The 13,505-nt window shown below is 45.1% G+C and overlaps 1 protein-coding gene across 2 annotated transcripts in view; it reads right to left on the bottom strand.

Annotated features, from left to right (window-relative positions):
- The window catches only part of PTPRU (protein tyrosine phosphatase receptor type U), a 558,855-nt gene that overhangs the window by 102,685 nt on the left and 442,665 nt on the right, over nucleotides 1-13,505 (bottom strand). For both annotated transcript variants that reach the window (XM_070764504.1, XM_070764505.1), the window contains exon 16: nucleotides 1,185-1,375. In XM_070764504.1, the coding sequence (XP_070620605.1) occupies nucleotides 1,185-1,375 (191 nt within the window). The remainder of the gene's footprint in view (nucleotides 1-1,184; nucleotides 1,376-13,505) is intronic.

Genomic DNA, 13,505 nt, shown 5'->3' on the forward strand with positions numbered 1-13,505 from the left:
TATGGTTGGAGGTCACCACAACTGTATTAAACTGTACTAAAGGGTCAAGGCATTAGGAAGGTTGAGAACCACTGCTCTAGACCACATTGGTTCTCTTCGTTAGCCAAAAGGTAGAAAAGATATCATTTAGAACAATGACGAAATATGTCCACTCCCATCAACCAAAAGATTGTCTGTTCCTTGTCATTGTCACAACACAGCTAGGCCCATTGTTTAATTGCCTACAGGGTAGAAGCAGAAACCAAACCCTTTAGAAATATCTGCACCAGGTTTTAAATCTAGATCTCCCATGACCACACACTCTGTTCGTTCAATAAAAATTAGGTTATTCACCTCCCAGTGTTGAGATTGGATTGTTCCTGGGCGTTTGGATATCACCACCACCTACCCCTACAGTAAAATGCATTGCAGGTTGTTTTTTATTATTATTTTATTTTATTTCATGAGTAAGTTCCATTGATGCTGGTGTGATATCATAGAAACACCTACTGCTGAAAGTAACAGAGGAAAAATGGAAGAAAATAATGTGTTTCATTCCCTGTTTCTTATTTCTGAGTGCTTTTCAAACAACTGGTTTAGGACGTGCACAGTAGCTTTTCAAGGTGTCTCAATTACTAGCACAGGTTTGTCAGACTAGTCCAGACCAGTCATCCTGGAGAAGAAAGTCTCAAACAATTTTATACAACCAAGAAATCTTGCAGAAAACGATATTGTTTGTGACAACATCTTGAAATGGGAGTAGCAGAAAATGTTCTGTTTGGATACAGCAGAAGAGACAGTGCTGGTGGTTTCAGGAGGACACAATGTCCTTTTGGCACCATCCTACCTGTGAGATATTCTGGGCATTGTGTCATGGTGGCTTTAGACTGCTTGTAGCCTTTCCAAAGTCAGCAGTGGGAAACAGAATCCAACAAAAGAAAGATTTCTCCAGAAAAGGCAGATGAGAGAAAAAGTGGTTTCACCCAAGAGAGAAAGTATTTATGTTTTTAACTCTTGCAAACATGCCAGAAATCTTCTTTCATATTTTTCCACTCTGATCATTTCCCTTCCATTGAATGGAAAAAGACTGCATTTTTTAATTTGAACCAAATTTCAGCTACATTATCCGAGGTGGAATGCATGGGAAATGAAAGGAGAGAAAGGATGAGCTTTAGACAGTGGATCGCTTTTGTGTCCTTTCTCACCTCGTATTCTTGCTTGAAGCCATACCCTTCTGCTGTTTTCATTTGATTGATGTGCTGGAGAAGATCAGCCACTCGGACAGCAGGGTGAAGCTGGCCAGTGTGATATGGGGAGCCTTTGCGTCCACACTGCCTTCGAGGGGACCCCCCTAAAAGGCTACTGGACTCATTGACAATGTTGGAACGTTGATCACCTGGAAAAGAAAGAACACCACATCATAGAAACACAAAGCAATAGTTTCTCAGAAGAACAGGAATCAACAACAACTCATCTATGGAGTGGTGAACTGATGGGTGAGAAATCTGCTTAAGTCACCAATGTGTATATTCCAAACTTATGCCTAAATCACACTGCACATTTTCATCAATGCTATCATGCTGCTAGAGTTTGCAGTGCCAATTTATCAATAGGAATTGTGTATAATGTGTTTACAAAAATGTCTACATTAGCAAAAGGGGAATATACAAAACCTCTAAATGAATAAAACCTGGTTCAGTTTATACCTACTGGGACAAATATACTGTTATGTGAATGAATTTTCTTACAAGGACATAGGGTGGAAGTAACGCTTGTCACTCAATCCAACTTATTTCTAGAAAACTGGTTGAAGTTTGAAGTTAATAGATGCATTTTGAAAAGAGTGAATGTGAACTCAGTTTCTTTGTATCAATAACCACCTCTAGCATTGTACAAACAAGTGAATCAATGTAATGTCATAGTTGGGAAGCCTTTTTAAAAAATAAATATTAGAAGTAAACAATCTGGGGCACTTTAGGGATTTTTTTATTTTTTTGGTCTCTCACTCCTAGCATTTTTGACCCTTGATTGTTTTGACTTGGAAATATCACTCAAAAATATCCAGGTTGCTTAGTCCTGTGAGGCCTTAAATTGTGGCCTCACTGAGATGAAATCACTGCAAAACAACTACGATCATTTTGGAGGAAAACACCAGATTCTGCAACTCTATTTGGTTTCTCCTCTAGTCCACCCAGAAAAGCTTGCAGAAATGTTTGCATTAGCAAGATAACATTTTAATGTCATGTCAGAACATTAACTGAGCTGTCCATAAAAGCAATTTATCTTCTGGGATAAAGCCCCAATCATTATTATAATGGCAATAATGTGATGCTACTGACATCTATATGCCCCTCCATCCTGAATGGAATTGTCTTCACAATTCTCTACGTAGTTCTAGGCTTTTACATCAATTACTGAAAAAGACCGTTGAACTTACCTGAACGGTCTTCTCGATGCACTGCAAGGAGAGTCCAAGATGGGTTATACTCCAGTCTGATTGGCTGGGACTGAGTTTTAATTTAAATAATTATTAGGCAGGCACCGCCTCCCCCCCCTTAGCCCTCCAGTCTAAAGTAAGGCGAAGGAGCAGTAAAGCAAAACCATTTATTAAACAATTAACATTCAAAAACATCAAACCATGAAATTCAAACCTCCACAGAACCCTGGTCCCAACATCGGGAGGGTTTGGACTCTCCTTGCAGTGCATCGAGAAGACCGTTCAGGTAAGTTCAACGGTCTTTCTCCAATGCACTTGCAAGGAGAGTCCAAGATGGGATATGCCCAAGTTATGATCACAGGGAGGGACAGGACTGGACCAGGGGTTTCTCAAACGAACAGACCCCTTGCAGTACCCTTCTCCCAAATGCAGCTTCCTCTGAAGCAAAGGCATCAATCCTATAGTGTTTTATAAAGGTTGACGGCGCAGCCCATGTGGCCGCTCTACATATGTCCTCTAAAGATGCCTGGGTACGCCAGGCTGATGAAACAGCAGCACTTCGCGTCGAATGTCCTGTTATCCCCGGAGGAACTGGGGATCCCTCAGTTCGATATGCCTCTGCAATACATTCCCTCAACCATCTACTTATCGTTGTGGAAGACACCTTGGTACCTCCGCTTCTGGTGGAAAAAGACACAAACAGGGCTTCAGATGTTCTAACAGGCTGAGTCCGTCTAACGTAAATTTTCAGGGCCCGCCTCACATCCAGTTTGTGCCATCTCAAAATAGATGGATGAGTTCCTTGAGTACAGAAGTCCGGCAGTATGATATCCTGACTCCTGTGAAAAGCGGTGTTTACCTTTGGAATAAACGCCGGATCTAGTCTGAGCACAACCCTGTTAGGTTCAAACTTACAAAGGTCCGGTCTTGTAGACAAGGCGGCAATCTCAGAGACCCTCCTGGCTGAGGTGATAGCAACCAGGAAGGCAGTTTTAAGGGTTAGTAATCTCATTGAGATCTGACGTATAGGCTCAAATGGAGGACCTGTCAAGGCGTGCAATACTAAAGGAAGATCCCATGAAGGAAATCGATGTATCACTGGTGGTTTGAGATTAGCCGCTCCCTTCAGAAAGTCTCTAATCCAGGGATGTCTGGTAAGTGACCTGAATCCATCTGTTGGAAGGATTGTGGCCAGCGCGGCGACATGACGGCGTAAGGTGTTAGGGGCAAGGCCCTTGTCTAGTCCTGTTTGCAGGAAAGTTAGCACCACCTGTGGTGATGCCACCTGAGGGTCTGACTGTCGCTGTTCACAGAAATCGTGGAAGGCCTTCCAGGTTGCCTGGTAAATGCGTCTTGTGGAAGGCCGCCGGGCCGCTTGAATGGTCTCAATGACCGTGTCAGGTAAAGCTTGTTGTTTTAGATACTCCCGCTCAAGCGCCACACGGTTAGCTGCCACCACTGTGGCTCTGGGTGTGAGAAGGACCCCTGTGTCAGAGAGATCCTCTGATCTGGTATTTTCCAGCTGGGCGCCCTTGATAGTTGTACTAGGTCCGCGAACCATATACGGCGGGGCCAAAACGGGGCTATTAGTATCACTTCCGCTCTCTCCTCCAGAATCTTCCTTATCACTCTGGGGAGGATGGACACGGGTGGAAACGCGTATAGGAGACCCGGAGGCCATTGAAGAGTTAAGGCATCCACTCCCTCCGCGTCCGGATCCGGGTAGCGAGAGAGGAAGCGGGGAAGTTGGGTGTTCAAGTTGGTAGCGAACAAGTCTATCACCGGTTCCCCGAATCTCCTTACCACTTCTTGGAAGATCCCGGGGTCCAGTCGCCATTCGCTCGGGTCGAGTGTCTGACGGCTGAGCCAGTCCGCCCACACATTCTCCACGCCCGAGATGTGTTCCGCCGATAGAGAAGCCAGGTTCCTCTCTGCCCATCTGAGAAGTAATGTTGACTCCTTCATAAGTCGACCTGACCGTGTTCCCCCTTGTCGGTTGATGTGGGAACGTGTGGAGACGTTGTCGGTAAGGATGCGTACGTGGCAGCCCCGTACTAAGTGAGCTAGGCTGTGGAGGGCTAATGAAACAGCCTTCAATTCCAGGAAATTTATGTTGATTTCTATTAGGTCCTGAGGGTCCCAAAGTCCCTGCACCATATGTGAGGAGAGGTGAGCACCCCACCCTGTCAAGCTGGCGTCCGTTGTTATAGTAACAAATTCCCTGTCCAAGAATGTGGAGCCCTTGGTCAGTGAATGGGACCTCCACCATCGTAGAGAGTTGCGAACTCTGGGACTGAGGGAAACTCGCCTGTGAGAGTGACTGGTCTTGAGTCTCTGATACGGTAGCAGGAACCATTGGAGCGGACGCAGATGGTGTCTCGCCCATGGTACTATATCTATACACGATACTAGTGTTCCTAGGATCTTTGAAAGCAGGGCAAGAGTGGGATAACATTGAAGTCCCAGTTCCCCTATCAGAGTTCTGATTGTCCTTTGTCTTTCCTGGGACAGGAAAACCATCCCCTTGACAGAGTCTATAGTGGTGCCCAAGTGGGCGAGACGATGAGTCGGTGTTAGATGGCTCTTGGACCAGTTGACTGTAAAGCCATGGTCTTGTAATGTCTGGATTGTCAAAAGAGAGTCCCTTTCTGCTTGCTCTCTGGTCCTTGACAGAATGACGATATCGTCGAGATACGCCATCACCCGTACCGACTGGCGTCGGAGACTTGCTGTGAGGACGTCCAGTAATTTTGTGAACGTCCTGGGGGCGGAAGAGAGTCCAAAGGGCATCGCCTTGTATTGGAAGTGCGTGCCGTTGAGGTAGAACCGGAGAAACTGTCTGTGCTGTGGAAATATGGGTACATGAAGGTAGGCCTCCTTCAGGTCTATGGATGTCATCAGGTCGTTTTGTCTTATGGAAGCCAGGATGGACCTTAATGAGTGCATCTTGAACCTCCTGTATTTGACATAGAGGTTCAACTGCCGGAGGTTGAGGATCATACGAACGCCTCCCGAGGCTTTTGGCACGAGGAAAATTGCTGAATAGAATCCCCTGCCTTGGTGATTCAAGGGTACCTCCTCTATGGCCCCTATCTCTCGGAGGTGAGACACCTCTTGAAGCAGGAGTCTCCGCTTTTGTGGATCTGACGGAATGCGGCAAGGGAGGAAGCGATGTGGGGGGGGTCGAATGAACTCGATCCGCAGACCCTGGGAAACCGTAGATGTCGCCCATGCGTCTGATGAGGTGGTCTCCCAGATGTCCGGGAAAAGCCGCAACTTGCCGCCTAGGGGGATCTCGCATTGAGAGTCATTTGCTTTTCCTAAAGCCTCTGTTGCCCCCTCTGAAGGAGCGACGGCCTTGGAAGGATCTGCCCCTGTCGGACTGGTAGGACCTGTCCGATCTGAAGGACCCCTGGTTGAAGGAGCCCTGGAAGTATGGCCTCGACGCCTGGGTGTTGGTCGAGGAGGGCTCCGTTCGAAAGGGCTGCCGGCGCTGATAAGGTGTGGAGCGCCTATCTTGCCGTCTGTTAGCCCTGGGCATCACCTTCTTCTTGTCCTTGTCCTCGACCAGTACATCGTCGAGGACCTCCCCGAACAGCTTTTTCCCTTTGAACGAGGATGAGGCGAGGCTCCACTTAGACTTGACGTCCGCTTGCCAATTGCGGAGCCAAATGAGTCTGCGTGATGCCACTGAAGAGGCCATTGCCCGCGATGCAAATTTAGCGGCATTGACCGTGGCATCTGCTGAAAACTCAGTGGCGGCCAACAACTTGTTGAGGTCCTGCCGCAGTCTGCCGTCCTCTGGGTCCGCTCTGTCCTGGATTTCCTTGATCCATAGAATCATGGCCCTGTTGAAAAACGAGGCCGCCGAGGCGGCTCGCACTGCCCAGGCCGCCATCTGGTGGGTCCTGCGAGTCACGTTCTCCGCTCGCTTGTCCTCCGCCTTCAGTCCCTCCTGAGACTCAGAGGGCACTAAGGCATTGGATACCAGGCTCGTTACGGGCTTGTCCACCGGTGGGAATTCCAACAGTTCCTCCATCTGGTGGTCGAAGGTGTAGAATCTGCGGTCCAGATTGGAGGGGCCCTGGGCCGCCGCCGGGTTTTCCCACGGGCGCTGAATGGTCTCCAGGAATAAATTGGAGGATGGGATGTTCACAGTCTCCTGTTTGGGAAACACGAACAGACCCCCTGTTGGCTGAGATGCTTCTGGTGTAGCTGCCTGACCACTCTCGCCGGCCTGATCAATGGTCAGCTTGGCCTTATTTAGGATCACCTTGAAGAGGGACGGCCTGAAGAGACCCGTGTAGGCGGGCTGTTCCGGGGGTTGGTCATCCCCGGACAGGTCTTCCTCAGCCTCACTAAAATCCTCTCGGTAGGCCTCCTCCTCATCCATGGAATCTGTTACCGATTGCATGCCAGGAGCCGTCCAGATGTCCCTAGGTCTCATTGGGGGAGGTCCCCCGGAGGCCTGTTGGTGTTGTTGTGCCCCCGTGACCAGGCCCTGGTTGTAGGTGGAAGTAATCAGTTCCTGCAGGGCCGGGGACATGTTCTGCCACGTATCCTGGGTATGGCGCAGGCCTGCCGCCGTAGGGGTGAAGGTGGCACTCTGTCCGTATTGCAAAGGTTGAGTGGGGGGGTAGATGGAAGGCCACCCCACCGCATGCCTCCCCGGGCCATAATGTTCAGGCTTGGATGGTAGCCAGGACTGGCTCCCTCTCTCTGGGGACCAATCCCTCTCTGAGGCAGATGTTGCCATCCCCTGGAATAACGTGGGGGAGGCACTGGGGGGATTGGCAGTAAATTGCTGGGTGGGGGGCAAAGCCGGGCCCGCCACCTTCTGTGATGCCTCCAGCTGTTTTTCCAGCGCTCTGATGCGCTTCTCAGCTTCCCTTAATGAGGAGCTCTGAGATGACTTGGTCTTGGAGGACTTTTCCTTGGGGGTGCAAGGCTTGGGCACAGTAGCCTCCTCCCCAACAGGCGCTGCCTGGTCTGCCATGTCCCTGGTATCAACTCACGGTCTCCGCTGATCCTAGAAACTACTCGGGTCAGCCACAGGGAACTTTGCAGCCGCTGGTCGCTACCGGGAAGGCGAAAGTGAAAATAGAACAAGCCTTTTCCTTACTGCGCCTGTGCAAACAGCCTCTTTCCACGAGGCTTGTGTCCCGGTGTTTATCCAAGCCGGCGACCTCACCAACATGGCCGCCGGCTGGTTGTCCTGGCGACGGGGTCTGATTGGCTGAGAGTAGTCAGCCGGGCCTCCCTGGACCATCCCAAGATGGCCGCCGGAGGACGTCACGGCGACCTACCCAAGATGGCCGCCGGCCGTATCCCTGGCAACCAAGGGATACAATGCCGGCGGGCGGGAAAGGCAGCGATTCCCGCCCTCCTTGCTTTTCGCCGGCGATTTCTCTCTCCACGAGCCGATCCGCTGCTTCTCCCCCGTGCTCGGATCGGCTCACGCCTGCCTGCTTCCTCGGGGGTGGTTGCGCAGGGAACGTCCTCCCTCGCGGGCCGCCGTGAGCGGAGCTTCCTCCCGGCCCGGTGGTGTGTTCGCCGGGGGGGGGACGGACCCCCCGAGGCGTCAACCACATCCTCGACCTCCGGGTGCCACCTCGGGGGTAGGCAGCCCGGGCGCTCACTCCTGCACCCCCGACGTGGCCCAGCAGAGTCTCCTCTGCCTGGGTGGGTGCCAGCGTGGAGGAGCTGCAGGCACTGGGTAAACCCACTGGAGGTTAAGAACCCAGGCCCGCCCGAGGCGAAAAACCCCCATATACCTAAAGAAAGGAAGAGAAAAGAAAAGTTAGTAACATATATAAACACAAATTTTAAACAAATTACAATTAAAATGTAAGAGCAATAACTCAGTAGTCCCTTTACTGCGACTGAGTTTTTTAGACTGGAGGGCTAAGGGGGGGGAGGCGGTGCCTGCCTAATAATTATTTAAATTAAAACTCAGTCCCAGCCAATCAGACTGGAGTATAACCCATCTTGGACTCTCCTTGCAAGTGCATTGGAGAAGGAATAAACTCTCCTCATGCTAGGCATTTCTTGGTTCTGCCTGCCCAATTGTTACCTCCAATTAGAAATGATAACCTTCTTCAACATAATGGGAAAGAAGGTCAAGAATTATGAAAGAAAAATACACATCAAAGGATTTTGATTATGGTCACTGACTGGGACTGAAGGAAAGTATATTAAAAATGGCGAAGGAGGAAGGAGGCTTTCTGCAAATTTTGGAACAGCCACAGAGTTACTTCATGTGCATGAATCCTTTTCAAATCCACAGTCTGATGATTGGTAAGATGTGAACTGGGGTAAAGCACTTGGGGATAATGCTTTCCCCATCCCCAGTGAAAGGATCAGAAGTTTATATGACCATAACTGATAACTACGATCATCACTGAGTTTGTATCTTATGATTTATGATTATTGTGTTTTATGATTAGGATCATAACTTACCACTTGTTGCTTGTATGTGTACACTGAGAGCTTATGCACCGGAGACAAATTTCTTGTGTGTCCAATTGCACTTGCCCAATAAAGAACTTATTCTATTCTATTCTATTCTATTCCACCCCACCTCACCTCACCCCACCCCATTCCACTCCATTGTAGCCATTTTAAGACTTCAATTTTCAGGCTAGCCCACCAAAAAAAAAGATTGAAGAAGATGGAGGATTTAATAGATGAGTTCAAAAGGGGACCAGGATTTCCTTGGAAGAGAGAAAAAAGGATAACAGAGTTCGAAGGGACTTTGGAGGTCTTCTACTCCAACCCCCTGCTGAGGCAAGAAACCCCATACCATTTCTGAGAAATGGTTGTCCGATCTCTTCTTAAAAACCTCCAGCATTGGTCAAAACTTTATGAAGGTAAAACCTTATAATGGGAAACAATTTATTGTGAAATAAATGCTGCCTATCAAAGAGATAAACCTGACTTTGATAACCAAATCACAGCAATGCAACCTTGAGGTGTTTATCAGAAGACATTGAAATTATTGAGAGGTACACATGTTGCTAAGAGATGCAGATGTTCACCCTTACTGTCTATGTGGAGTTAGAAATTCTATTCAGGATCATGGGGAATTATTTGGGAATTCATCCTCTATCATGTTTTTCTTTTTTTTAAAAAAAATATCTTTATTAAGTTTCTACATATAAAAACAGAAAGAAAAGACAAACAATTTAAACAAACAGAACAGCCAAGGAAGAAAAAGAAAGAAAGAAAGAACAAAAGAAAGAAAGAAAGAAAGAAAGAAAAGAAAGAAAGAAAAACATATAAAACATATTCCGTTTCTATATATGTACATAGATAGTTATTTGCTTATCAAATTATGTTTTTCTAATAGCCAAAGTTCGATAATGCAATCATTCTACTTGCTGTTATACTCTTCCTGTAGTATGCATTTTTCTTCATCTTCCAGTTTTTGTTTTAGGACACCTCTCGGTATGACAGCTTTGTTCATTTCTTGCAGAGGTGTTATTTCGCTGCCTATTCCAGCTTCAGTACTGCTTGCCTTACCAATATGTTATCTTATAAATGCTTTGGGGTTCAGTCATATAGCTCCACTGTGGATACATCTGGTTGGAAATGCCATCCCTCAACCCATGTCTTTTTCCTTATGATTTCCAGGATTGGAAGATGGAGCCACAGAACAATGGCTGCAGAGGGAGTCAGAGAGTAAGCAAAGACCCAGTGCTTCCTCTGACATATTGGAAGCAGCCACAAGAAGGCCTTTGTAATGGTGTGTGGCGAAGACCTTGGGAGATGAGGGGAACTCATGTCGAGCTAAGGCAGCACAGTGGGTAGAGGGCAGTACTGCAGGCCACTAAAGCTGACTGCTAGATCTGCAGGTCAGCAGTTCAAATCTTATCACCGGCTCAAGGTTGACTCAGCCTTCCATCCTTCCCAAGTGGGTAAAATGAGGACCCGGATTGTTGGGGCAATAGGCTGGCTCTGCTAATAAGTGCTATTGCTAACATGTTGTAAGCCGCCCGGAGTCTAAGGAGAAGAGCGGCATTAAAAAAATCAAACAAACAAATAAATCAATAAACTCATACTCTCAGATAAATGGCAACCTATGTGATTTCTGTTACTTATGGACATAAGTCAGGTTATTTGCATATTAGCCACTGATTGGCTGATCCAGCGGCAGGAACTTTTAAACAACTGCCAGTGGCTGGCAACCTTCAGGGAAACCCTTAGAAGCAACTTCCCTGGAGCCTGCTGGCAGATGTGCTACCGCTACAGGAGAGAAAGAAAGTGCTGAACTGTTACTACAGCTCGCATTTTCAATTGCATGCAAATTTAACAATCTCCATGTTTCTTTCACTACATATGGAAAAGAAACTGTAGTTGCACTATCTTGATGCTATCCTGATTATATAGTTGCACTATCTTGATGTTATCCATTTATCACTAAGCATAATGGAGTTGTTTATGCAGGAAAACTAGTTGTGTGAGCCTACCTATTTTGGCTCAGTGTGGTTAAAACTCTCAAGGAGTTGGCAGTTAGTTGCAATATTTTGCCTTTAAGGGTCGTATGTGACCCGAAGCCAAGTTTGAGTCCCTGTAAAAAATTTTCCCTGCATATCTGAAACTTGAAATTTCATGACTATTTATCATTTCAGGGGTTCTCTCTATGAGAATTTTTTTGGGGGGGTGGGGGGCTTAGTTTTTGCTGGGCAAAAAAAGTTACAAATCTTCTGTTCGGGTCACATACGACCCGGACCGAAAACTCTTCATTTGCAGTGCTTATGTTTGGTCTTTTTGAAAGCTTTTTTCACTTGGAAAGTAGTCTGAACATTTCTGCACACAATGATATGAAAATTGAAATGAAAAAAGTAAATCTTATTGGTTTATTTTGCGGATATAATGCACGCCCCCCCCCCGTTTTTGTGAAATTTTTTTCAATTTATGGATAGTTTTGCTTGCAAAATGCATTCTATTTTACTAAAGTTGGTGTGAGATTGGTAGCTTGAACATTTCTGAATATAAGAAAAATATAAAGGAACTGAAAAAAATGATTCTTATTGGTTTTTTAACATCAGAAATAAGGCCTCCCCCCCCCCCCCTTGGCTGCTTGCAACCATTTTCACTTTTTATTTTTTTATGCTCCAAATCCGAAATATTCTTTAAAATCTTAGGCATTCATTTACTCAATTTAACAATGCTGATCATCAAAAAATATTTTTGGGGTGGTGGCTAATTGTTTTCTGGGCAAAAAAAAATCATAACTTCGAGTCTGTTTCTGTTCGTATATGACCGGACCAAAAATAATTTTTTTAGGTACTTGAATTTGATCTTTTTGAAAACTTTTTCAACTGGAAAACTAGTTTGAACATTTATGAACATAATGATATGAAAATTGAACTGGAAAAATTGAGACTTATATTTTTATTTTGATCATAAATCCACTCCCCCCATCCTTTTTGAATTTCGTGTCAATTTCTATTTTTTAAGGCTACAAATCCCTAAGGAATTTTCCCCCAAAAGGTTTGATATACTAAATTGAAAATTTCTGAATATAAGAAAAATATAAATGAACTGAAAAAAATGGTTCTTATTGGTTTATTTTTGCCACAAAAGGGCCACCCCCCCCCGGCCTTGCTATGTGCCATTATTGTCACTGTTTATACATATTTGTCTAGAAATATTTGGAATATCCTTTTGAAAATCAACCACATTGTAGCCAGATAACTAATTTTATGAAAGAAATCCATTTTACTAAAAAAAAGTATGTAAGTTTGAAATTAACAGCATAATTTTTATATAAATTGAAATAACTTTATGTGCAAAATAAACCAATATGCATCAATTTTTCCAGTTCAATTTTCATATCATTATGTTCAGAAATATTCAAGCTACAAATCCCACACCAACTTTAGCAAAATTGAATGTATTCTGCTAGCAAAACTATCCATAAAGTGAAGACTATTTCACAGAAACGGGGGGGAGGCACATTTATGTGCAAAATAAACCAATAAGGATTACTTTTCTCAGTTCAATTTTCATATCATTGTGTGCAGAAATGTTCAAACTTGTTTCCAGGTGAACAGCTTTCAAAAAGACCAAATATAAGTACCTAAAATGATCAATTTGCAGTTCGGGTCAAATAGACCCGAGGGGGGGGGGGCACATTTATGTGCAAAATAAACCAATAAGGATTAATTTTCTCAGTTCAATTTTCATATCATTGTGTGCAGAAATGTTCAGACTACTTTCCAAGTGAAAAAAGTTTTCAAATTGACCAAACATAAGCACTTCAAATGAAGAGTTTTCGGTCCGGGTCGTATGTGACCCGAACAGAAGATTTGTAACTTTTTTCGAACAGAACAGCAGGGTTAAAGACAGGTCCAGACCGAGTCTACGGAAAGGGGCGGCATACAAATCTAATAAATAAATAAATAAATAAAATAAATAAAGTGGGAATGCTGTCCAATTGTGCTCCTGTTTTGACTGGGTGAGTTTGCAGGGGGCTTACAGGTGCAAGTAAAACAGCAAGCCAAGACTGAAAGAGCTTGAAAGAGGCTTCCACTCATGACTAGTGGAGCCAAAGTGGAAGCAGTGTCAAAATTTGCTCTGGCTTTGCCAAAGGGCTGCCAACATCTAAGTAGGGAATGAAGCACAAAGCACATTTTGAGAAATAGCTACACCCATCAATCTAGTCATTTCCCAAAGACACCAATCATCATCTATTATTAATGACTTACGTAATTATTATTTAGGTTTCTTTTTTCTTTTTCTTTTATGTACTTTGGGAGCATATGCACCAAGACAAATTCCTTGTGTGTCCAATCACACTTGGCCAATAAAATTCTATTCTATTCTAGTCTCCTGGAGGCACACCAATTCATTTATTAATTTAGAGGAATGCAATATTTCAGAATCCTAGTTTACAGTTATGTTACATAGGCCAGACTATTCCACCATGGTTTGAACTATCTGGATTTTGCAAGTTGGGTAAAACTTAGTAAGCAAAGAACAACCTTGGATACCAGTAATATGTTACATACCCTCCACAGTAAGCAAAGAGATACAATTGATTGTGTCTGATATCTAATAAGTAGTTGATAAGAAAGTTTGAAAA

The sequence above is a fragment of the Erythrolamprus reginae genome, chromosome 11 (assembly GCF_031021105.1).
Source record: "Erythrolamprus reginae isolate rEryReg1 chromosome 11, rEryReg1.hap1, whole genome shotgun sequence".
Classification (NCBI taxonomy): domain Eukaryota; kingdom Metazoa; phylum Chordata; class Lepidosauria; order Squamata; family Dipsadidae; genus Erythrolamprus; species Erythrolamprus reginae.